Consider the following 27,434-nt stretch of genomic DNA (forward strand, 5'->3'; position numbering starts at 1 on the left):
GGGCTGCACAATATATTGTTTTTTTATCGCTACAGCGATATCAAATAGCACAATATACACATCGCGAAAGACTGCGACAAATCGCAAAAGACACTGAGATTTTTTGTGTTAGTTGAAAGAAAATATCAGTAGAAAACTACACTTTAAAATCTTTTTTTAGTGGTTCATTTTATGTTTAGTTCAATTTGTTCAATAAAAGAATGTTGGAAATGATTTTCTTTCGGTTTTTTTTTTATTTAACAAGCAATTTTCTGTATTTTAGCAGACTAATGAAAGCAGCAGAACTCAGTACATTTTAATATCTATTTATTGCAAGTAATATCAATATCATCACATTCCACTATGTTATTGCATGTTTTCCTCATATCATGCAGCTCTAGTTCATAATCATTTTTAAAAACCAGAAAGAGCCAAACATTCCTGTATTTCACAATAAATTAAAGTTTAAAGACAAAAGTCAGAAAAAGTAATTTTGTTGCAGAGAATATGTTGTTTTCTTTTCCTATCCCGTTAATGTTCTTGCAAACCCTCAGATTTATTTGGGGAGCCCATGAGCAAACTACTGCTGTAGTCTAAACACACACACATACACACACACGTACGCACAAACAGAGACAAATCGACACCTGCACAGATGTTCAACCAAATTGTTGCATGTGTTTCTCTACAACCTCCGCCTCTTTTAGCCCTAAGAAATTAGTCCTCCTTTGTAATTACAAATTATAATAACATGTTACATTATTTCCATAAAGATTAAACCAAATTATATACTTCCCTATCACCAGTCACCATAGTGTTCCTCAATTTACATTTTAACGGTTAGTTATCTACTAATTACTCAGTGATATTGAAAATGTTTCTGCTGTAGTTTTATGCAAATGCTTCAATCGTCTCTGTTATTTCAAAGTGCTTCTTAACCTGAAACATGATCCATAAATCAAGGTAGTCTTGTGATTAAGGAGACCTTTCTGTGAGAACTAGTCCAGAATGTCTAAAGACATGAATCCATCAATATTCATCTTTGTCTTTTTCTGCTTACCCATCATCTGAAAGAGAACCAAATTGTGCTGAATAAATGTAAAAGATGGCTTCTTACATTGACAATCTCCAGCTCCCACAGGTTCTTTACACATTCCAGTGTGCGGTAGCCACTTGAAAGAAAGTTGGGCAGATATTCATGCAGGCCGAGGCTGTCCAGCCAGGAGACCAGCGATGTGCTGCCATCACAGCCCAGTGCTTTCACCTTGAGTGAAGAGAAAGACACATAAGGGAAGAAGTACTGTTACTTTTTTATACTGATAAATTGACTTAAAATAGGAATGTACAATATTGTTTTCCAATTATGGCTATACTTCCACTTCACTAAAGCTGGACACTGCTGCTGCTGTTTTTAGCCAACCTTAAGACATCTTAAGGGATAGCAGTGCCAGTCTGTCAGAGGTCTGGTCCCCAGAGGACCAATCCATACTGTCTTTGGTGATCACCTGACTTTTTCATCCAGCACCACCAGGTAGTGATGGAGTACTCAAGTCCTGGACTTGGACTCGAGTGCGACTCAAGTCGCTATTGTCTGGACTGGTGACATGACTGGGGCTCACGTACTGATGACTTGGACTTGGACTCAAGGATTTATGAAATCAGACATGAGCATTCATGAAATAGGATTTGGGAAGTTGGATGCAGTTTCTGACTACTTCTGTAATAGGCAGAGATGGAGTACTCCAGTCCTGGACTTGGACTCAAGTCAGACTCAAATCACTATTCTCTGCACTCGTGAATCAACTCAGACTCGAACTCAGGTAATGGTGACTCGACTCGGATTCGACTCAGACTCTTCTTTGGTAACTCGGACTCGAAAGTTGTCGACTTGACTACAACCCTGCCACCAGGTGGTGATATTTTTGGTTCTAAGTTAAATAATTGGACAACGACTGGGTGGATCACTGGGAAATCTGCTTGAAATATTTAAAGACCTTAGAGGATAAATTCTAATAACTTTGATCATCCCTTTACTTTTCATCTACAGTCATCATCAGATAATCATTTTATTTTGTCCAATATTATATATATTTTGGTTATATATTTCAGTTTATGACCAAATACCTGCAGGAACTAATGGCAGTGTGTAGAAAATGTTAACCTGCTAACCGGCTAACATTAAGATGTTATTAGCATGTTAGCATTGTCATTGTGAGTATGTTCGCATGCTGATGTTATTCTGCCTGAGGACAGCTTTTAAATGTTTTCCTTATACCCTTTTCACCTACAACCCATGTGCAGCCTTTAGCATACATCATAATGTAAACCAATCCATATTATCCCATTCTCCAGTACATAGATACACATTTAAAATTGTATCAAAATCAGGATACTACTTAAAATTACAGTTGTCAATAAAATGCAATACATACTAGCAAGTTAATGTCATTACCTTAAAATACTTAAGACTTGTTAAATTTATAGTAACTGTGGTCAAAAAATATTTTTCCACGTAGTGTTTTTTATTGGAGGGTTATTAATTTAACTCTGATAACTACTGTATTTATCCACAAGTATAAAACCATTTTCCTCTTTGCTGTATTATCTATTGTTTTGCATATCTGCTATTTTTATAAACGTATTGTTACATATTGATATTGAGACACTGTCAGTCACTGTCCTCCCTCAGCGCTGGGGTTAAGTGATGATGTTAAGTACCTTGGGCAAGCTGCGTGCCGCATGGAGTATTTTCTTTCTGTGTCCTGGGTCAGTGATCCCAATGTCCCTGAGATCCTGGTCCTCCATCACGTTACTTCCCTACATGTGCACAAACGCAAGAGACACGCACAAATAAACACATTCACACACAGGCGCGCGCACACACACACACACACACACACACACACACACACACACACACACACACACACACACACACAGCCATACTCATACACACATGCATGCAGACAAATAAACACATACACACAAGCACATACACATGCAGACGATGCACAATATGGACATACAATAATACAATCAATGAAAAGAAATCAGTATTATACTGTATTTCAGTGCAGTAATTTTCACACTGGCATACAGTATTTACACATTAAGTACTTTATCAAAGTAAAAATCAAAGTGAGTGCGTGTCCAGGATGGTAAATTAAGTTTGTACAATGTGAACTTGAACCAGCCACTGACAGATATGTTCAAATTTGATTCATTCAAAATTAAATAATTATTTTGTGTCTTAAATCCCCCAGCCATTTTCATATTATTATTATTATTATTATTATTACTACCAGCATTTGCAGAATCCTGAGCCTTTTTGGTAAGGTTACTCGGAACGCTTAGCCCAGAGTAGAATTATAGAAAGAAATATAGCTTTTATTTAATAACTTTATTTTTACAAAAGCTGCCGCAAAATCAGGCATTTTGGGCTGCAAAAATCCCCCAAAAAGGCTGCAAAATCCTGGATGGACTGATAAAAGACACTATACTGACATATGACATATAGCTTTATAATAACATATGGCCAATACAAGTATCGCAACTCTTTTACACTGTAACTACCAGGGCAACAGTGTAGCTGTGCAAACACATACTTGCTCAAAATAACACACACAGAATATGCACATCTCTGACACAAGCAGTAACAGCAGAGTGGGAGGACAATGAAGTCAAATAAATTGTGCATGCCAAGAGTAATCAATCTGATCTGGTGCGACTCAGAGGGAACAAAGCCTTCATTACTGCAGCAGCATCTACAGGATCCGTGTGTTTCATTGAGGGACACTAAACTGGCTAAGAGGAAATGAGAATATTTCACTACAGATTGTAACAATTCCTGCAGGACATAAAAACAATGAACAATAATAATTTCCCACCTCCTCAAATATTGACTGACAAGCAGATTCTTGTCTATATCATGTAGCTGTTCATATTCGCAGCTCCAGCTGCTTTGTCATCTTATTCCGGTTTATAGGCGGGAATAAAGATGCAAGGAGAACCTTGAAAATGTGGAGCTAAGCGTTTTTCCCTATGGACTGCTGCAGATTGATTCTTCCTGGCCAAGAATGTTAAAATGTTCTGTAGTCTTCACTCAATATGCTCTTACTGGATTGGTTTCAGAGCACAATGCTGCAGTCTATTCACAGGCCTGTATCAGGGTGCAGTTTAGAGATTACTCACTGATCGCTAGAATAAAGGTCAAAATGAAGCTGGGTCTGATGTAAGGGAGGACCAAAATAGATCCCCCACTTTTATTAACACAGTTTGAAGTTTGATAATGCCTCAGGAGAATCTGCAAACTTATTATTTCATGCTGCATTTGAAACATGTGACGGGAATGTATGGTTCAGTTCTTACATAGCTTATGAGCAATGCTAGTTTGATTTAATCTGATACGACTTGCAGATGTAGCCATGGAAGTGGTCCTTCATCTCACTAAATGCACTCAGTTAATGCAACAGTGGATTAGAATTGCTCTATTGCTCTGCACCACAGGGGAATTGTTTCGAAAAATCTAATTTTGCTACTTTTTCAAGAATCATTACAATAATATGTCAAAGAATAAAGACTTCATTCATGTGTTACAATATGTATGTTCAGTTCTACATTATTATATTTGAGAAAGAGGGGGCTGCAGAACATCTGATGCAATATTAATGCAGGGAAGATGCAATGTAAATGCATGATGGGTAACTTGTAAGATGCTCGCACTAGACAATTTGCCTCATTGCCACATTAGTGTGGACATCAGAACAACAAAGAATATAAAGAAAGAAATAATATGGATTTTCTCTGACTGAAAATGAATCCCACAAACAAATTCTGATGTTCAAGTTCAGTTAGATTGATCACATCTGAAGCAAGTCTGGCAGAATCTAAAAGGGCACAATATTAAACATTCACTATGCCTGCCTGACTACTCTGACCTTTCCCTTGTTTGTAACCTCTGCATCCTTGTAAATACCCATGGGTAATTTGCCTTATTAATGATTTATCTCATTGATGCATTAAGTCCAGCACACACATTAGTTGTAGCATGGAAATGAAAACACTTAATGATCCATCATCCTCATAACGTAATGTCCCGGAAATCTTGATCAATATGCAATCTTCCATCCCAATAAGACAAGGTTGAATTGTTTTCTTTCAAACTGTCTACCATAAATATCTGTGTCAGGCAATATAACGATATACACAGTGAGACAATGACAAATTTGTGTCAGCCAGTACAGATTTCACGATACATTCAATACTCTGTCAGCTATTTGGTATATACTGTATCTCTGGTTGTATTAGGCTATTGTGGGCAATGTTGCAATTCAATAAGCAGGACTGATTTATGATAATATTGGATTTACAGGATTTTTGCATCAATTTAATCAAGTAACTTTATTTGTCAGGTATTCAATTTACTAGATTAGTGACAAGCATTTGAATGTTATCTATATTATTTCTCAATTTGAGTTCCAGAGAGTATAATATGTCATGGTGTTTAATAATATAATATTATTAAATACAATAATATCACATATACAGTGATAAAAGATTGTATCCATATTAAGGGCCAACTCATCTAGGTGGTCTGGTGGTTAGGATGTGTACCATTTACAGTATTATGGACACATCATCAGTTCAATTCCTTTGCTGCATGCCATTTCCCGTAAATCCATCTCCCCTCAATTCCTGTTATTTCTCTTATGTCTGCTTATGAAAAACGTTATTAAAATACCCCCAAAAAACATAGTGGAATAACACACTGTGATCACAATATGTACCTAGCAAGACATTTTACAGTTAAAAAGTAAACTTGAAAAAAAAATTGATGTTAGTATCATACGACCGGTTGTCATAATTTTGTAAGATATCATACGAATTGTTGTGCATAAGTTTCCATGCAATATCATAACCACCCCTTAATTAGAATGCAAATATATCTTCAATAAGCTAACATCTGATATATCAGCCTGGATGATTTATCGGTCTGGCTGTAATCTGTAATATCACACACGCCTACTGTATTCCTTTTTGCTCTGACTATATGTTATGACTGCACGTACTCCTTTAGGCTTGTTGTCACCTCATGAACAAATCTGGGACTAAAGCTTGTATCTCTACAGCACCTCACATTAGGAGTGATCACATGTTCATAGGGACTCCCATTATGTTGTGATCTCATGCCTTACCAGTAAGAAAAACAGATGAGAGAGCAAAAGTCCTGAACTGGAATGCTATGTGAATACAACCACTTTACCCTCTCACTGAGCTTACTAGTCTCACTTAAATTAGCTCAGCTGTGACAAACTGATGTAACATATAGCCCTTTGGGCCTAGTTATTTACAGTGTACAGCCGCGTTTTTCAGAGTTAACATGACCGGGGGATTGAAAACGCAATGGTGTTTTCTACAATCATCACCTAACGCAATATCAAGTTTCCTGACAATGTTTTCTACAGGTAACATGATAATGCTTTTAGTCAGCATGTGGATGTCCTCTGAGCTGCAGTTGAATGAATTTATCAATATGTAATGTGATGGAGGCATTTAAAAGATGCAAAACATACATCCAAAAATAGTCAATGCTGTCCAGAAACTGCGTGCATCATGTTATCACAGTGGTCGAATCATGTGGCTTTTGATAATTTACTTAAATATTTGAATATCAAACTTGTAACCAAAATAAATGTCTGTATGCAGAAATGTGTAATTAAACTCTAAAAACCCAGAGTACACATTATATAAATACAACATTATCATGCTGCTGCAGTCTAATCATATATTGTGTAATTATTGCAAGACCGTCTTATAAGCACCACAAGCAAAGCACAATGTGGAGAGGATTTAGTGAGATTTGGCAACCATGCAACTACTGTACAGTGTGTTTAGACTGATGATTGTTTTTCCAGGTTATCCGACTGTATCCATGCAGAGGCCAAGTCCAGTGACTTTAAATCAAAAGATTCAATATAGTAGGGGGAGGAGGTGTCTTTAGAATTGTACAGTAAATGAGATAGCATGATTGGGAATGCTTGGCAAAGTTAATGGGTTTTGGTTGTCATTTGTCTTTCCATTGGTGACAGCCCATATTCTTTAAAGGGCTTCAGTGTGGGGCCATAAATCTTAGCAGGGTCATGCATTGCACAGGAGATGAAGGGGAGAGTGGAAAGGGGTAAGGAAGAGAAACGGTGCAGGGGTTAGTGGGAAAGAGAAAAGGAAAGTGGGTGGGAGGGGAGGGGGGGTGAGTGGAGCTACTGACGGACAAGCAGAGGGTGAGAGAGCAGAGTGGTGACATAAAAAGACAAATGCAGCTAGGTTGACACGGAGTGATGCAAAGTGGAAGCGACCCGTGAGATGACGTGCTGCAGGTGACTCACCATGAATCGTAGGTCGTCGAAGCCATTGAGCAGGAACTTGCTCTCGTACTGCGGCAGCCCCACGTGCTCCAGCCACTCTCCGACCGGCTGGTCCAGGGCTTTACCACAGGCCCCATCTGCCGAGAGAGGGAAGCGCTTGAGCAGGGAGAAGCCGTTCAGCCGGTAGCAGCGGCACTCAGAGGACGACACATGGCATTGCCACATCATCCTCGGCCAGCAGAGGCAGAGCCGAGTGCAGCAGCACCAGGCGGGGTGGGGGGGAGACAGGGTCCAGGCCGGGGGTGGGGGGCTCCCAAGGTACGGGTGGGGGCCCAGCTAACTCAAACACAGGAGGAGGGTAGGAAGTGCTGCGGGCCCAACTCAAGCCCTGCAGGGGACTGACTAAGCTAATATACACCCACTGGTGTTAGTGTGACTGACTGAAATTGTCAGGCGAGGGTGGAGGTAGTGAAGGGAAGGAAGCCCATCTGAAGCTTGGTATTGTTAGTTATGTTGGACTGAGCCACTACGGCATCTTCCAACAAACAGGGTTCACTAAACATTCCTTTAGTGAGCAGATGAGCGAGTGTAAGAACAAGTGCCTAGCTAGTCCAAAAACATAACAATTCTGAATGCTACAAGTCAAGAGACTAAATCATTTTCAAGCTGAGGGAAAATGGAATATCTATCACGAAATCAAACATTTTCATACATCACACATTATATACTCTGCTAAAACTATCCCCATCATTTTTTTTTTCTAAAATCAGAAATTACTCCATCAGTGTGTAACACAGAAATATTCAGTTCCCCCAAAATAAATTTGTCACTGTTTTCCCCACATACTTGTAAAGCTCTGGCTGAGTCCCATGGCTTCATTGGTCAATCTCTTTGAGAGCTAGGACACGGCTCATACAATGAAGGTAGCAGCATTCTAAAGTGCTGTTGAGGTACTAATGTTATTTTTGATCAAGGAAAACACATTTGCTTAAATCATCTTTCGTTTTCACTCCAGAGCCAAAAGGAGTACGGTCAGGTAGACATATTGTAAATCCTACATAAAAAAAAAAAAAAAAAAAAAAAAAGAAGAAACGCTGGCTTGGGATTTCCACAGTGTGCTGATTCCAAACTCCTCAATTCATAATCAAATCCAAATATAGATTCCTTGATAAAGCTCCTGGTAAGCTGCCTGCCGGTGGAAAAAAGGCTTGGTGTCCTTGGTGGTGCCAGTGCTGCCCAGCATGCACACTCTTCAGCAGGCTGCTGGCTGTGCGGCTCTGCCGGAGAACGTGCTTCTCATCTCTCACAGCTGTAAATCCAGGTCCAGATGCAACAGACGGCAGGTGAGCCTTTTGACTCTGAAGTGCGGATCACTGCAGGACCACAGTACAGGTTGAGCTAGCTCCTTCCTGAGGCAGGCGCCCCCCCAACTCCCACCCCAGCCCACCTGGTTCTTCTCCTCGCTGGGTACAGCTAGCTGCCTCTGTGCTCAGGGCAGAGGTTTGCTGCATCCCCTGCCTGTCTGAGACATGCAGGCAGCGCAGATGCAGTCACAGCAGCTGCTCCTGGCTCACACACGCTACCCCTCACTGCTCACAGGGCATTACGTCCTGACGCCGGTTACTTCTACACAGGAGAGCCAAAGATCTGCCTCAACCTCAGCCACTGCTGCCACGTCCTTCCCACATCCACGACACGCAACAGACTCAGATCATCCCCCCCTTCTCATCCGAGCAAATCCCTCAAGCTCTTCTTTTTTAACTCCCCTCCCTCCTCGCTTTCGTCTCTTTGTGCTTTTCTTTCTCTTGCTCTCAATCTCGTAGCCCCATTCCCATACTATGTGTGATCGCACTGCAGGGCTGCCGTATGCTGCCTGATGAAGTGGGGTGCTGCTCCACGTAACCACCTCTCTCTCCCTCACTCTCCCACTATATCAATTCCCCTCCCTCTGCCTCTCTCTCTCTCTCTCTCCCCCTCCATGGCTTGCACTCTGCCTCGCTCTGTCTCGCGTCCTGCCTCTCATCCTCAAACACAGATGCAAACACACACACACACACATACACATGTCTCTCTACCCCTTTCCCTTTCTATCTTGCTCCCCTTTTTTACTCATGCAAATGCACATTTACTAGCTCTTCTCTGTCTGTCCGTCAATCCCCCACGTTCCCCCCCCCCCCCCCCCTGCACTGATTAGAATTGCAGAGACACTCTGATCTTGCAGAAAGGACACCACCATCAGAGGCAAGGAACAAGCACCGAGAGCCCAAAAATTACAGTACGTCTTGGCCAAGAGTGACTAGATTGCAAAGGGATGACGTACACCTGATCCTCTTCTGCAGGAGTAATGCCAATTTCTTTTAAGGCTAACATGGGATACTGAAGCAACAGCCTCATCAAGCCGCTGCTTATTAGCAGACGGCTTTAATTCATTTACATCTTACTTTGATGATAAGACAAGGGGGGGCAGCATTGATTCAAGTCAGCAGAAGTCTCTAATGCACTCGTGAGAAGAGAAGACAAGAGAAGACAAGAGACCCACTTCAAGTCCTGTCCCTTCTCCATCTCGCCCAGTCATACAACATGACAGAAAACTCCATTATGTACTTTGAGATGCTCATGTCATATCAAGAATTTTTGGAGCACAACAGAGTCTATTTACAGAAAAAAGCCTGGATAAACACGTGAGATAATATATAATTAAGATAGATTTGCCATTTAACTTTGCCACAGTCTACACAGGCAGTGGTAGACTTTAGCACCCACCTATGCTGGGCTGCTCACTGCGTCCATCACTGGTAGTATCTGGGTACAGCTGCAGGCAGAGAGTAATTATGCAGGCTTTCAAGCTGCTTGCAATCACCTCACACATTCCCAGATGGGTAGTCAGCCAGACAGTAAGGCAGTCAGGGTGAGGAGAAGCGGTGCCAACAGAGGGAAGCAAAGTGAAGGGCCAGGGCTATTGATTGAACATCCTCCGTAAGTGGCCGTCTGTACCCCTGTTACTCTGATCAGGTAAAAGGCCAAGTCAGGTCTCTGTAACCCGTCAGTCCTCCACAAGGACCAATGTTCATCTTTTGTTATCAGGTAGAGAAGCTGCTGTCAGATTTGCCCTGACTGAGGAGAAAGATGATGGAAGGAGGGAGTGAGAGATAAAGGGAGAGGGAGAGAATGAGCAGGAGACAGATAAGAGACAGAGAAAGACTAATAAAGGAGTAGGCGAGGAAACATATGGGCGAGATAAGATGGTAATAGGGCGTAAGAAGGATTGAAGTGGACTAATTATGATTCACTACGAGATCCCATAACTCCTCCTCCTTCTTTACTGTTTCCTCCTGAGCTTCATACCAAAGTCAGCTCTTACACCACAATATCCAGACAGTTAAAAAAAAAAAAGACAGTTAAAAATACCCGCCACCCCATCCAATTACTTCCATTCATTTGGGACAGCAACACCTCCCACGGTAGTAGGGCCTAATTACTGACTGACAGAGTATCCAATGCTCCTCCTTGAGGGGGGGAACTGGGTCATTGTCTTATCCCCTGTTAAACAGGCCACGCTGTCAAATCTGTCCAAGTGGGTTTCCGTACTGTTTGAGCCCTGCTCGGTCTAGACTTGGCTCCGAGTAGTACCCAAAAAGACCTATTTACAGGGGAAGAGGTAGAGGTTGTGCCTAGATAAAGCTGTGTCTCCTCCTAATCAGAGCAGGAGAAAAGCACTAGTTCCTTGTCAATGCAACCAAGCACTGGAGAAAATGAGCAGCAAAGCTGAATTAATTCAGGGAAACTGAAGGCGGACTCTTTTCCTTTGAACGTCAGAGTTTCCTGTACACAAATTGAGCCTGTGTGCTGTTAGCTGAGCTCTCTCACCACTCCCTCTCCCTCTCTCTTTTTAAGCTCACTTACTCAGTGCTCTCTTAGCACACAATCGAGGCACTCGTGATGGGCACACAACACAAACAACTTTATCCTTGAGCATGCAGTATGCTGCAAAATGGCAGGTTTTTTTCGTAGCCACAAAAATCGGATTTTCAGAAATCTAAGGGTGAATTGGCCGTCCTTGGCTCCTGATATGAGAGAGACAGTACACAAGGAAAAGGATGAAATGAAAATGCATGACAACAGAGACAGTGGATAAGGTTTTCCCAGTCCTGTCACAATAAAAAGATAAAAGTGGAATGAAGAGTCATAATTTAGGTTTAATCTTTGGGTAATCTCCCTTATCTTCTTCCCTTTTCCAATCCTCTCCTTTTCTCTTCTCTCCTCTCCTCTTCTCTCTCTTTCTCTCTCTCTTCCTCCCTCCCTCTTCTGTTGATGACTGTGAAGAGTACCTGTTTGTCCCTTTCATTACATTGTGGAAAAAGAAATATGACCTCTTTACTAAGCGACACGTACAAAAATAGCAACAAAAGCATCTTTGCAACCTTTCAGAACTACTTGTGCACAATCTCCGATTAAAATCAGAGCAGCAACTGCATGACTTAGCTGAATCTGGGACACTTTCTACATGCTGTTCTTCTATAAATAGCACACACCTATGTGTGTGTAGAAGAAAAAAAACAACAACATATTTCCTCTTATGTAATGTAGAATAACCTCAGGTCTTAATTGTTAGGATAGCAATTAATCTAAGAATGCTTGGGTGGAAGTCAAACTACAATTACCTAAAATCATGGGAAACAGCTTCACTTTAATCTGCTAATATGCATCTCCTTTTGGCTTAAAATAATATTAACGAATATTAATATTGTGCAATGGTTAAAAGCAACCTGGAAGGAACTGATAAACACATTAGAGAATATTAAGATAAAGTGATGAAAGTGGTTATTGTAATGGTAATTGCAATTGTTCTTTTAAAGTTATATTTATTTGATGTTTTATTGTATGATGTTTAATTGTTCATTCATTTGCTTCCCTTCTCTTTTTAAAATGTATTTCAATATTCTAACTTTTGTTTAATGTCTGCCCATTTCTTTTTTATCATGTACTGTATAGGGCACAGTGAACTGCATTTCATTTCTGAGAGTTTACTTTTATTATGATTATTATTAATACAAACATGTTCATTTAGCCTACTATTTAAATTTATAAGTGATTTTTTCTTATACGAAGGTTTTTTGTCATACCTTGACAGTTTTGACTGCTGACTCTGCAGTCATCTTCAGAAGTGTCACGTGATGTTGCTGTGACGTCTACTGTGGGTGTGATAAATTTAGTTTCTGAAGATGACTGCAGAGTCAGCAGTCGAAACTGTCAAGGTATGACAAAAAACTTTACAGTTAGCCTGTCGCATAAGAAAAAAATCACTTATATATTATTATTATTATTATTATTATTATATAAATGAATTGGAGAATATTCATTTAATTTCACAATATAGCTTTTACTTGCCTCAACCCCCTTTTTTATGTATCCTTAGCCAGCAAGGTCCCATAGAGATCTCTTTTTCCAGGAAATCCTGGTCGTCCTCAATAGTTCCCTTTTATGACAGATTATGAAAGTGAAATTTAACATATGAAATCACGAAGAGTTTTGATTAAAGCTTTAGTGCGTAACTTTTGGATATTAATAAACGACCGTTACATCTAGACGTTGCCAAAAGAGTTGCTACAAAGCTAATTAAGTCTATCAGGTCCACACAACTCTCTCTGTATTTCTGACTATGGCTACGTTCAGAATATTGTGGCGTGACTTTCCCGCACAGAGACTCAAGTGAAGATAATAAAGAGACAGGCGCTAAAACAAAGGATCTGAGACAGAGAATGAATACAGGTATATTTAGACAGGCAGTATGAGAACATTGCATTTTTTGATGATTAAACCATGTAACCATGTTATAGTAGAAACCCAAAAAAAAGTATGAACCTGAAAATGAACATGATATGGGACCTTTAATGGTGGTGCAGCAGTTAAAGTCTTCTTTCCAATTCCAATTCCAATGTCAATTCTTTTCTACTTGTCTGCGTCCTTACTTTATATCTTTTTATCACAACCACATATTTTACTGTTTCTGTCTTTCAGCTTGGGTGGTGTTCCCCTTGCTGTGGTCAGCAGATTGTCAATCCAAGAAACATACTGCGCATAGCTAATGAACATTTATCTTAAAAATTATAGGAGGCAGTCATGTGCATACCTAAATGAGCTGTTACACAATTATGTATGACGAAACCACCATATGGCAGAGTCTCTAATAGAGGTAGGTTTACAGTCAGGAGTGTTACCTAAACAAACTGCCAGCTGGCTTCTCCCTCTGCACTGCTTTAAGGACACATGATGAAGTGTACTATCAATTCAAGCCTTATTGAGATCTACAGTATAACTCCAGAAAACAAATATATGGCAGTGAGGGGAATTTAAAATTAGATTTCCCAGAAAGTGGAAACCTCGTATATAAGAAATAACAATAAGGTGCCAAAGAAATGTCAGCTTGAATCTTTGTGACTTATAAGGACAACAACATTCCCATCCGTCCTCTCTGAAGGTGTGTATGAACACTGAATAGCATCTTTTAGAAAAGCTGCTCACAAATGAAAGCAGTTACATGGTGTAAAAAGTTTGCTTGCTGCTAACATAACATTACGGGGCTATCATGAATGCAGCACCAAGGACAATTAAGAGCTTTATGAATGGTTAATGAATAAGACTCACTTAATTCCCAAGACCCAGTTGTCATTTTGCATTAACCAACCAATAAATTACACACCACATAGTCATATCTCTGAAAATTTGAAAAAATTAAATTCAAAATTCTATCATCATGGAAACGTTATAGGTGGTGAGGCATTACCTGAACTTGCTGTGGGCTGTTTCTTTTGGGACGTTTCAATGCCTGCTCCAATCAAATTCATGATCTTCTCAATCTGTTAAAGAGAATGGGCATGAAACACGAGAAAATGTCAACAACTGCTAATGAAAAACAGATCAATACAGAACAGTGGGGGATGTCGTAATTCTTCAAAACATGCATTAAACTCCTGTCTAACCCTCCTCCATCCCACCACAGCCAAACCAATTACAAAACAGGACCACTGAAGGAGCAACACTGTGTGAGGAGTTAGGACATAGAGCTGCTGGTGCTGGGAGTATTGGGGAGGAGGCGGGCTGCTTTTTGCAATGATGGATTACAAGCAAAAGTCCAACGTGGACAGCAATTCAATGACTAACCCACTACTCAGCAAAACATAGCAGGGTGATAAGGTGAATTACAATCTAAAAGCTTTTGAAACTAAATTATTGAGGCCTATACAGTCCTGTAGCCAAGTCCAAGCTGCACAAATTAACCCACCAGTGATTCAAATCTGTTCCGGACTGGGGTTTTTTTTGTGAGTATTTGATTGCACTCTCAGACCTGTATTATTTAAGCTTCAGAGAAGAATGCAACAGCTTACTGCAAGGTTAAGTGAGCACAATGCTGCATGCAGGAGATTACAGAGCAAGTCAGAGAAGAGTTGTTTAGGGGCTTAGAGCAAAAAATGTTTATTTAAGTAGTTTCTGGCTTTCCAGGAGAGTCAAAATACATTTCCAGCTTGTTTGCTGTTTATTTGCTGGATAACTGAACAATGACTCAAATTCCAACAATTATAAAAATGTAAAGATAGATGCAGTATGGTGTCGAGTGCTGTTAAAAATATAAGCATAACCATTTGTGGTTTTAGAGGGGTTGGGCTGATTGTCTGTCAAATTCACGTTGATGACAGGTCGTCACTGTGCGGGGAGGCGTAGTGGAACAACCACAGGACTTTCAACAAGGAGACTGTTGTTCGTGTCTCATTTGAAAATAAAAGTAAACAATTTGAACAATTTGAAAATAAGAGTAAACAATGATTAATTTAAACTTTATATAGAAAGCAAAACTACGTGATATTCTCCGTCATGTGTGTTAATGTGTAATTATGTCATGTACGTACGCACGTAAGTGAAGTAACGCAAAAAGAAAAAGTACTGATCTTAACCCAAACCACAATCTTTTTCTAAACTTAAAGTGATGGTTCGGAGTAATTTACCCTAGGGTCCTTTGCACCATGACCTCGAGCCAAACACCCCCCCAGAAGCTTTTTTCACCTGGGTCTAACATTGGGCTAGTTAGCGTAGAGTAGCGTTAGCAGTTGAATAGCTTAGCGCAGGGGCTAATGGACCCACGTTTGTATCTCGTAAATGACCCCACTAATAATGCCCGAAATGATACCAAAGGTCTACACTAGTACATATAGGTTATGCACTCATAAAACGATGGATCGGAAAATTTGTTTATGAACACTTGCCTGCTCTCTTCTGCTCTCTGTTGCTGCTGCTACCTGCAGTTAGACGAGTGCTTAGGGCTGTCTACAAATTACTACACCGAAAAGAGATATGAAAATAACACATTGAAATTATTCATTTAGGTGGTGTTCCCCTTTAAGTGCAAGCAGTTTGTCTACATAGCAGCACACTACTTACTGACACTTCATGCTTCAAGGACAACAGGACGTCATGCACAGAACAAATGCACCTTCACCCAGTATGAAGAGAACATGTATATACGTATTAATAGCATTCAATATTATTTGTCTACTGTAGAATAGAAAAGAAGATAGCTGCAAGTAGGCTACATGTTTTATTGATTTAAAACATCACCAACACAGGTTGGGGTCACGTAAAATTCTGTGTGCAAACTATTGCAGATCAGGCTGGGGGCTAAATTTAGAATCACTAGAGTAGTCTATTCACAATCAGCAATGAAGATCGTCATGCCTGAAAAGCTGATTCTGCTTTCACAAGTGACACCAGAGACACAGCCAGGCTTATTTGATGTAATATTTAGTGTTTGAAAAAGCCCTATGTACTTCGCTAGTGGCATCAACACTGTGGAAAAGCCTTGATTCATTTGGAAGTGAGGCACGTGGGACACGTGGCATATGCCTCCAGCAATACAGACCTCACATTACTCTTTGAATTAACCCAGTTACATTCTATATCATACACACACACATCAGTACTACATTACATCTGAGCTTAAGAGCACCTTTAATAAACCCGTCACCAAAATGCTGTCTCTAAGGAAACCAGCGTCATAATAGTTAAAGTGCTGAAATATTTCATAACATCATGCACATGCAGCCTCATTCACTGTGTGAATAGCTAAATGTTTGGCACTGGGATAGGGTAGACCTATATTGAATATATTTTTGTTAGTCAAAAGAAATAATAATAAAAGAAAATTGTGGTCAAATATATCAACCAAATTTTACACTTTTCTTGAAGTAGAGTTGAACGTAAACGTGAAGTTGAAAGCAAACTCAGGTCAATTGGTCGTTAGTTTTTCCATCCATCCATTAGCTATATATATCCTTCAGGGTCGTGGGGAGACTATGAACTATTAACTATTAAATCCACTTCAGCTTTAATCCACTTCAGCTTTTAACTTCAGCACATACAGACGACAGTCAGGTAAGAATCAGGTTGTTAAGGAGTTTTTTTTTTAACCATATTAACCATATGGTTTGACCATATGGTTTGACATTTTAGGAAATATGCTTATTTGCTTTCTTGCCGAGAGTTAGATGAGAAGATAAGAAGATGAGATTTCCTTACTAGACATGTATTAAAACGGGAAAGGTGCAGTTACCCTGACCTGCAAGCCAGCTCTCAACAGGAATTTTATGGACACAAAGAGCGCTTTCCAGTGAATGTCTGGGAGCAGGATGGAAATAATCAACTAAGAATATCTATTCACACAGAAATGTATCGAGTGCAGTTATAAAGCATATGGGGATACGAGTGGACTGCAATTAAATCACTGGTGCTCAACTCTGATTGATAGCTCCACATCCTCAAGTGATTTACATTTTAATACAGGTTGATCTGCTGCTCTGCTGCACAAATTATCCATTATATGTCACCTTTTCATACTTAAGTTTTAAAAGTGAACATTGTTTATGCAAGTGAAACCATTTTTGCTTATTTCCAATACAAGTCAAGTGGTTGACAGAAGTTTTGTGATCAATTTATGTACTTATTCTCCATTACCTTTCGATATTATGACTTGTTTTTCTCAAACTTAAAACAGGTGAAAATGTATAGGAAACGTTCTCTTTTTCGTCCAAGAGCACGAGACCAGCTCCTCTGAAGAATGGTCTTGATTTAATTTAAGAGATTACGATTAGAGCACAAGCCCTTGGCGGTAAGATAATTATACTCTAGGGAACATAAATCCTTAGAAGAACTTAAGAAAAACTGTGGTGAAGAACTGGAGCTGGAAAACTTAAAAACAGACCTTGGACGCTTTCTAGTACTTGATGGACTACAAAGTCAGACCAAACTGGCCAAACTGCTACTGATCTTGGGTTTGGGATTTTGATTGGACCCAAGAAAGATCAGATGCATTTTATTTTTCGGGAAATCAAAATACAACAGATTGCTGACTTAAATAAACGTGGCTTCTACGTCTTAGAGACTGTGCTTGTTACTTTCATATAAGCCAGGGGTCGGCTAGTTTTATCCTGAGTCAGCCAGCCTCAGTGAGTTCCTCTACAGGCCTTATTATACCTACATTCATTACGTGCTCCACTGCACCTGAATTATATATATATATATATATATATATATATATGGTATATACAAATGTGGCGCTGTTCCATTAGCCATGAAATAATAAATGATACCAGGAAATTGAATATTCTAATGTAATTAGAATTAATTGGCAATGTTCCCAAATGAAGCTCAGCATAAATTCTTAAAGGAAGACTTCATATACCTTTTCCATCACTCATAATGATCAGCTGTTTCATAGTACGTCACTTGTCAGTAGTAATCAGAGCAGCTGTGTCGTTGTTAGTTAAACCAATCAGGGTCGGCCATTTGGTTTCATCTATGCTTGGCTGTTGATGGTTCCTCTACTTATTCTCCACCACCAGTGTCTGGACTCCATCAGGGGATTTGTTTGGGTTCCTTAAACCCTTTAGGATATTTGGGTTCAATGGAGTCCAATCTCCAGAGACTCGTACATTTACATGTTGTATGTACAATAAATATGTTCATAATTGCAAAGAAGTCTCTCCTGATTAAATTATCTATAAAATGTTTTCCGATTGTCATTTTGGCCCAAGTTTTTATAGTGCACTGTTTTAACCCTTTTTTGGAAATGGCAAAGGGCACAGAGAACAGAAGAAAGGGTGAAAATGGTGCACATAAGATGAAGATCATGCAGCAAAGGGCCGCAGGTCGGAGTCAAACCCACACCCGCTACGTCAAGGAGCAAATCTCTATATATGTGCACCCGCTATACCAACTGAGCTAACCTGGCCACGCAATTGCACAAGGCATTTATTGAGACGATCAATTCCAGCAGCCAGTATCAACAAAAGTGAGTTACAGTACATTAACCTCAATGCCACCTCTATTATTATTAATCACTGTCAGCTATGGGCTTTGAAGAACACATTCATAAACCAGATCAATAAATCAGCAAATACAATAGAAGCCTATTCAGAAACCATAGTTGTGTCCCAATTGAACATTAAACACTTATTCTAATACAGTGCGCGACTCTTGATATTATACTTGCAGTCAGAATACAAGAAATGGCTATACTTCATTATTTTGTACCAACTGTATGAGACATGAGCTGTCCATCATACTGTGAACACCACTGCCAATTAAACTTCAAAAGAGGAAAGCCAACTGTTTACTCCCATTTTTTGTTTTACAACATGCTCCTGAAGTTGCCTCCCCATCCACAATTTGTTAAGTTTTGAGCTGCTTCTCTATTTCATTTGTGCTCATTTGAAAAATTTAGCAAATTCAGTATAAATACTGACATATTTGAGTACAGCAGTAACAGAGAGGTGATATACTATCAATTCATGTTGTCATGTGTTTTTAATTCAGCTTGGGATCTGTGATCTTCCTACCATCTTTCTTGGCTAGTCGACTACATGCTAGTTAAAAAGATAATGTGAAATAATCTTGAACAATGTGCTTTAGCGATAGGGAGTACAATATTGTCCACTGAGCCAATGTCTCCAGCAAATAAATGATGCAGTGAGCCCAAAGCAGAACAGATAATGGTAATGATGGATATAATAAACTAAGCCAAAAGGCTGCCTGCCTCACTGGCGCTGGCCTGGAAACAGGATTACCGCCTTAGTATCACTGTCAATAAAGACAAATGGGCCAGTAGCTCCTCACTATACAAGACCCAGATCCAGACAATTCTATCCAGCAGCCCTCATGATTTGGATTGATTTTTATTTATTTGACAGCTATGAAATCACACACCATAAATAAAGCTACTAAGAATGATCATAGTAAAGTCATGATGGTCTTTATGGTGTACTGAATATGTAGCGAGTCATGGTGACATGAGTGTTTGGTTTTGCCTCATAGATTTATTCATCTGTTTGCAGGTAAAGAATCTAATTTTTCATCATTATAAGTAACAATCACATTTTAATCATATTAATTGTAAAGGAAAAATGTTTTTTATTTTATTTCCTGACTAACTGACTAACTTTAGTCAGGGAGTGGGGAACACCATCTTGTGTCTTCATACATTACCTACTTTTTCATCAACCTCAACATGAAAATAAATGTAAGATTCTAGCAGTACCAACTCAGCTGTATGAAATAGTATAATGTTACTTCATTTAGAGATATTACCATGTAGTTCTCCTGCATCCAGCTTGTCAGGTAGTGCTGGAATTGGGACTTAATGTTAGGTAATGTCAGATTATCACAAATTATATTGCTTAGTGTGTATTTTTTTTCACCTGTACAAAAAGAAAATCTCTAAACTTGACTGATGGATGACAGGTAGGGGTTCAACTACAATTTTGTTTTATTAACAATTATTCTGCTGTTTTTTTTTTTTTTTTTTGATTAAATGTTTGGCCTATAAAGTGCCATGACAATTTCAGGAAGCCTAAAATTAGGTCTTCAAATGTTTGGCCAATTGTCCAAAAGATAGTCCCTACAAATATCTCCTTAATTATCACGTGAGAGGAAGAAAAACAGAAAAACCTCACAAATGGCAGACTTGAACTCAAATATTTGGCATTTTTGTTTAAAAAATTATTGAAATGATTAACCAATTATCACAATAATTTACAATTATTTTGCTGTAGATCAAATGATTGATGAATCGACTACTTGTTTCAGCAAAATGTCAGGGGCTTGAATCATTATTAAATTAACTTTCTTTTACAACATTATTGCATGTATGTCTATACATACTTGAGCTACAAGTAACTTAATACAAATAACTTAATATTACGCTATTATTGATAAGCAACTATGTTTTTAGGAAAATTAATTCTGCCTTATGATTGTCTCAGACCGTCCCCACCTAGAGAACAACCAAATAGGTTGATTGTGCAAGCAGCTCATAACACCCCATAGTTACGTTTCTAGTTAGGCGGCGACCTCTCTTGGCGGTAGTAATTATCGCGAGAGCAAACGAGTAAGCAAGGGGACAAAGAGTGCCAAATTCCATGTAAGGAGGCAGGTTGGTGGTAACGGGGTGGTGGATGGGTCAAACACAGGACTTTCAGTCAGGAGGCTGGGGTTTGTGTCCTGTGTGAAAACAACCAAGTCAACTGTTACTTTTTGAAATTACTTTTTGAGTGTTACGGACATTACTCTGTGACACAATGTTGTCCGTCACGTTGCATAATATCCTCATTTTAGTAGTTTTATGTGACTTGTTTTAAGCCAATCCCTGATGTTTTTCTAACCTTAACTAAGGACTTGTGTTGCCTAAACTTAGTTCCATTCCACATCTTTACCTATGCGTTAAAACTGCGAACATTATGTTAAATAGAACGGTCACATGAATAAAATTTCCGCCGCACTCACGTGTTAGGTTCACATTTTTAAAACAGCAATGAAATGTGGTGTCTCATGTGTTACACCTGGTGAGAAATCTTACAGGCAATGTGGCAGGTGAAACAGGACTGTGCCTTCTCCCACCCAGCCCCCCCCAACACCCACACCACTACTCTCATATTCATGTACCACATCTGTCTAACCAGATCTGGGGATGTGTTCACTCTGCCGTGGCTCTCTATATGAATTATAAACCAGCTTAAATGTACTTTGAAAATATTCCCCCTATATCAACTGGATTAACCAACATGAAGATGTTTTTTGTAAGTTCATTCTATTTCATTTTCACTGTGGCCAATTCAATATAGATTTTGCAAACTAATTTGGATTTATATTGTAAGAGCTTTGTATATCTGCTTTCACACATTCAATTTCAAACTTATTATATTAAAAAAGTGCATAAATCATATACATAAACAATTGTAATAAACCAAAAGCAACATAATAAAATATGGGTATTTTAATCTACTTGTTAAGACTGAAGACATTAATAGGTGTAGCAGCATATTAACACACACACACACACACACACACACACACACACACACACACACACACACACACACACACACACACACACACACACACACACACACTTCATGTACTTTAAAAGCTTGCATGTGTAATGACCTGAGGAGTACTGCTGGGAAATTTAGAGTACACACACGAATGAAGCCACTCAAGCATCTGTAACATGTGCTTGTGTTAACCTTTGCCTTTTGAGTATTGAACAGATGTCAATCAACCTAATCATATATGCTATTTCTATTATTAGTACAGCAAGATTACTATCTTAAAGGAAAAGGAGAAACCCACCTTCAAATACATCAACACATAAAAACATAGTGAAGGTAGTGTGGCTGTCAGTGTTGCTTATGTCACATCTTACAAATATAATAATATGACAGCCAGACTATTTTTCCTACAATAAATGACTCACTTTTTATTTTTTTACCAGTAGGCTTTGTGATGTGATCATACCTTAAACAATGATGAAGAGTGAGCATCCATACAGATGCCCCTAGTCAAATGTCAAAATAATGGTCTACTAATCCAACAAAAGCTGACAGGACAGGTAGAGGGTATCATGAATCTGAACCATAACACAGCAGTGAGAGTGAGTGAGAGTGAATATCTTTGAGGTTAGCCATTGAGTATTTCCTTAATTAAAGTGTTATTTAATTAGACTAATGACACATCCAGAAGGCTAAACATGAGTATAAATGTACCAACACAATTACAGTTTTTTCTAACTGCTTACACACAAAATCTTCCTCAAACCTCTCATTCAAAGTGCAAAACTACACAAAAAAATCTCCAAAACCATAAGCTATTTCTCAGCCAAGTCTAAATTGAAATACTAAGTGCTTTCACTACAAAACGAGCCAAAAAAAAGGAAAAATGGTCAGCAGTTACACAAGCTGCCAGTCAAAATGTATATATTCCACTGAAAATGTCAATGTGGTATACTTTATCTCATAACTTGATAACAAAATCTGAATACCAGCATTTGTATTCAGTATTTTTGTTTTATGTGTGTGCGTGTACTGGCATAGGCTATGTGTGTGCGTTTCTATATCTGATCTAAAGCCCAGCCTCTCTCTGAGCCTCGCGTGTCGCTTCAATGTTTGATGGTGGCTGATTGCTTCATGAGATATACTCACAAGCCAGAGTCAATTTTTGCCCTGACCACACACACACACACACACACACACACACACACACACACACACACACACACACACACACACACACACACACACACACACACACACACACACACACACACACACACATAGCTCTAGACACTCAGGAGCAGCTGCAAAACAGGATGCCCTTGAGAACAGGACACCCCACCCAACATGGCCTGAATAAACAGTTTTTTTAAGAAAGCAGAGGGGTGGAACAGGGCGCATGCACGGGACAGGGTGGGATGACAAAGAGAGGGATCAACAAAGCCAAGTAAAAGTTCAAGATGTCTAAGAACTCTGGTGACACCCAACTGCACTTGTTGTAAGGATGAAAAATGTGCATGCTCCAACATACTGTAAACGACAGACCCCTTTTACTGTATGTGACCATAACTTAGGCAGGGCTGTTGTCAAGACCGCTTAGGTCGAGTCCAAGACAAGCCCCAGTCCAAGTTTGAGCAGTTTCAAGGTTGATTCAAATCCAAATAGGGAAAGGAATCAGAATCAGAAAATGACAGTCCTTCCAGAAAAATTTGGAGTTTTTTTGTGATTGCTGCGGGCAAAAATCCTTGATTATAACTTCATAACTTTACCATGGTAACAGGGGAAAATGGCTGCTCTTGTGTGAAGTAAACGCAAAATGTTTCAACTTTCTGCTAAGATATATGTGACTTCTTTGCAACGAAAATGTGGGGATTATGAAATCATGCAAGCCCGGCATATTTAGCGCGGAAATCGGCAATTTATGCGGCGAAAGTGTGGCGTATTTGAAAAAATGCGGCCGCTGCATAAATATGCAGACTTTGGCTGATTATGCATTAAATTATGCGATCGCATAATCACATTTTTCTGGAGGGACTGTAATGATTTATTGCTAAGTAAGTAGCACTTATGAGGAATTTGCCTTGATTGTTGGTGCACAGCCTACATAAACATATTAAAGACCTAAAGACTAAGTCAATTCCTTTTTGTCATGCATCATGCATCTATCTATCCATGCATCAGCAGCACTTGCTTTGCATTACGTTGCTGTTAGAACAAAGTAGTGCTTCCGCACTTGTATTTTCTATAACATACATTTGCCTTAAAGTTTCATTATTTGCTAAAGTGACAATTACAACTGAAAAACAATATAATTATATTAAAATATGAATTATATATATAGCGCAGTGAAAACACTGCCTATGAAAACTATGAAAATATAATAATCTTTCCACACATTTGTGCACTACACATCTAACATGAAGATACTTGGTTGTTGCATGCAAAGACACACTGTGAAAAATAAGCATTACCAGCACCTGTAATTGACAGCTCAGAGCAGCATGTGAGGAAGAATTTTGCGTCTTTTTAGAGAACTGAAGCTGACGAACAGCAGAGAAGCCCCTTAAGTCTGCTTTGAGAGCAGCTAGCAGCGCTAAGTAAAAAAAGGCCCCCCAAAAAAAGATAACTGGGCTCAGTCCAGACCAATATGTCTATAGCCAGGATAAAAAAAATACTCAACTCAATAACTCTTATTACTTATTATAACTCTAACTTCAATTTTGTAAAATCAGCAGATAAATTCAAATCAGCATAAAGTCAAAGTAGATAAGATAGAATTGCTCCAAAACGGCTTTTCACTGTAACTCAAACAAGTTGCTAGCCAAGATATCAGTTGGTTATGACAAGATGTTGCACTATGCTAGAACATACCCTAATATTCTGAAGATGTTATATTATGGAAATGTTCTAGTCTGCTGTGGACATTCAAAAAAATTGCATAATTTTGCCTTTAAGCATGCTATAATAAAATATTAGCATTGATCGACTGTTGTCCCTACAGGTTTTCGACTACTGAAGTGCGTTTGGAGGTTTTGGTAAGAATTTATGATTAATTTCAGGGTCTTTGCAGTACTTCAGGGTGTGTACTGCATTGACGCTCCAAAGTACTCAAAAATCACAAGTTATAAGGCTAGTGGGGATAAGGGGGTTGCTCACAGTGGGCTGAAAGTGGATGGCGTAAGACGGAGCAAAGGAGCCAGAGGAGTGCAGGAGGAGACAGTGGAAGCGTGGGTCGGCCCCTGAGACATGTACTGAGTGGATGTGGAATGACAGCACAAGCCCAATTAGTTTTGGATGCCGAGCTGCTACAGGGAGGTCGGTGCAAGTGATCAAGCCATTCATGCATTCAAGCACTCACCCACAAGCACTCTACGCCAACAGCCTGGGTAGAGTTACTACAGTCTATCACTGCTTCTGCTGGACTCCTGGTCACTCTCAAACTGCTGCCTCTGCTTTCCTTCCTTCCTTCCTTCCCTCCTTCCTTTCTTCCTTTCTCTCTCCTGAAACATGCTGCTTCCCCCGTTCCCATTTCTTTCTTTTTTTCCCTCACTAATCCTCAGTTGCATCTCTCGTCGGCCTCTCTTTTTCACACCCATTCACACTCGCTAACACACTCTCTCCTAAGGACATTAAAACACTCTACTTGAAAGCCTGTCCAAGCCTTAACAATGACGCTGACACTCCCTCTGTCATCTACACACTCCCACTGGTTTCCCATCCCCAGAGTTCGAGTATTACCTCATCCCACTCAGAGGCAAAGGAAGGCATGTGCTCCGTGGACGGCCGCCCAGAGCTGCAGTTAGACACGGACCCACTGCGGCCAGACAGACCGCCATCCTCCTCTACGAGTGGTGACGCCAACAAGTCAGAGTCCGACTTGGACAAACTTCGAATCAGTCCCAGGTCTGCAGGTCTGACTTTGAGCGCTACCACCGATGCAGCATCAGCTGACACTTCTCTCAAATCCTTAATGTCAGCTTTTGGATTTTGGATCACGTTGGCGGGGTTGGCATCCTGCGTGCACTCTGCCATTGTTTTGGAGCTGCCAAGTGCAGCTCAGGGTCCACAGTTTCCTGCAGTATTCTGACTTGTTTAGTCAGTCCAAGAGAGTGATCCAAGATCTTTGTGGAGCTTTTAAACTTCTGGAAAGCCAGTCAATTGTAGTACTGAAAGACACAGATTAATAAACTATATAAGTATCGTATACTTGAGTAATCTGCCTTTAACTCATACAAAATGCTCCTGTTTGGAGGGAAAGGAAGCATGTGAGTGAGAGACTTGTTGTGCACAGAAACAATGATAACGGTCCACCCACAGTTGTATCCTGTTGCCCTCCCCTTAGTGACTGGCTGACTCAAAGAGTCCCCCTCCTTTTTTGATACACTCTCCCCCTATCCACTTAGGCTGTTTTAGGCCATGTATCTACAGTAATGTGGTCATTTTAAGAAGTCATAGAAAACCAACATTAGAAAGCCTGATGTCTGATGGTTAAAAAGGTAAACGCATCACTATCAACTGAAGTAAAAGATGTCCTCATTTCTGCATTCTCTTACCTGCTGACTTTTGTAGCCCTGGTGCTTTCCCTGCTCCGTGTTTTGGTGTCTGTCCTGTTCTGAGGTTGTTTCCAGACTCTCCAGGAAGACCGGCTCTGTCCCGTACTGAGGATCAGAGGACGGGAGGATCCCAAAGCCTGGCCTTATTCAGACTGACAGCTGGGGTAATCAGGTTACTGACGCACTGGGTGGCTGCTCCATTTCAAAGGAGGGAGAGTCGGGATTCCTCCTTTTCTGTCTGGCAAGAGACTGAGGTTACTGAGCTGAGCTTAGTTTATCTATCTATCTATCTATCTATCTATCTATCTATCTATACTTCTTTGCCCAGTGAAGCAGAATATTTTGGGTGCTCCTCTGGATGCGTATCCTATTTGTGACCAGGAGCTTCAGCTGTGATATACTTTCATGCACATATTTTACAGTCACAAATCCAGTCCAGGCCAAAGTGCTAACACTTTACAGTGTCGAAACACAGATTTTGATGCCAAAATCATTAGATTACATAGATTTCCTCTACTTCTCTGTGATATATTTGAAGGAAAAGAAAATATCTTACTGATATAATTTTGTTTTTTATTGTGACTTGGATGTACATTATAAGGGAAAAATGACCTCTTGGGATCTGCAGAGGAGAAGAAACGTCAAGATAGGAACTGTTGATGATATGGGAGGAATGTAGAAAAGATCTCACACACTCAGTGCTATTCATGAGTCTTCTCAGGGAGTTCATGCTGACAAAAGAGTCTCTTGTGAGGCATCCTTAACATTCACAGGCAACCGTAGCCGTGCACAGCTCACCTCTGCGCCCTGTGCCCTCAATCAGCCAAGTCCCTTGCATGCTCACCTCTTCCCTATGGGCAGCACTGGTATGTGCATGACAGAAAAGATAACATCCTTCGCTCTCCAAGGATGGCTCACACAGCCACACACAGCTTAGCTGGCAATAACAAAAGCCACATCTAATGAAGCAAGTTGAATTAGACATTTTGATCTCTGTGACTGTGATGAGGATGAAACCGTTTAGGTTATCCACATATTCTGTATCATTTTAAACAATAGAGGCTCTGGAATACAACATGTTTCAAGATAATGATGTCTTCACGGCATATTAGAGCGACTAAAATAAAACATGCATCCCCTCCCTCAGCTGGCTGGCTGTTGAGCCTCGG

The 27,434-nt window shown here is 39.8% G+C and overlaps 1 protein-coding gene across 5 annotated transcripts in view; it reads right to left on the reverse strand.

Annotated features, from left to right (window-relative positions):
* anks1ab (ankyrin repeat and sterile alpha motif domain containing 1Ab) overlaps positions 1-26,335 on the reverse strand; it is a 45,475-nt gene extending 19,140 nt beyond the window's left edge. For 3 of the 5 annotated variants that reach the window (XM_028575241.1, XM_028575240.1, XM_028575236.1), the window contains exons 1-5: positions 25,451-25,958; positions 14,125-14,197; positions 7,362-7,477; positions 2,698-2,796; positions 1,097-1,243 (exon numbers count right to left, since the gene is read on the reverse strand). In XM_028575241.1, coding sequence (XP_028431042.1) covers positions 1,097-1,243; positions 2,698-2,796; positions 7,362-7,477; positions 14,125-14,197; positions 25,451-25,744 — 729 coding nt within the window. In that variant the 5' untranslated portion in view covers positions 25,745-25,958. Of the gene's footprint in view, positions 1-1,096; positions 1,244-2,697; positions 2,797-7,361; positions 7,478-14,124; positions 14,198-25,070; positions 25,272-25,450; positions 25,959-26,265 lie in introns of those variants that run through there. The other 2 variants (XM_028575237.1, XM_028575239.1) reach the window with 2 other exon arrangements.
* Between the last annotated feature and the right edge of the window lie 1,099 nt (positions 26,336-27,434).

Source organism: Perca flavescens, chromosome 4, assembly GCF_004354835.1.
Source record: "Perca flavescens isolate YP-PL-M2 chromosome 4, PFLA_1.0, whole genome shotgun sequence".
Lineage (NCBI taxonomy): Eukaryota > Metazoa > Chordata > Actinopteri > Perciformes > Percidae > Perca > Perca flavescens.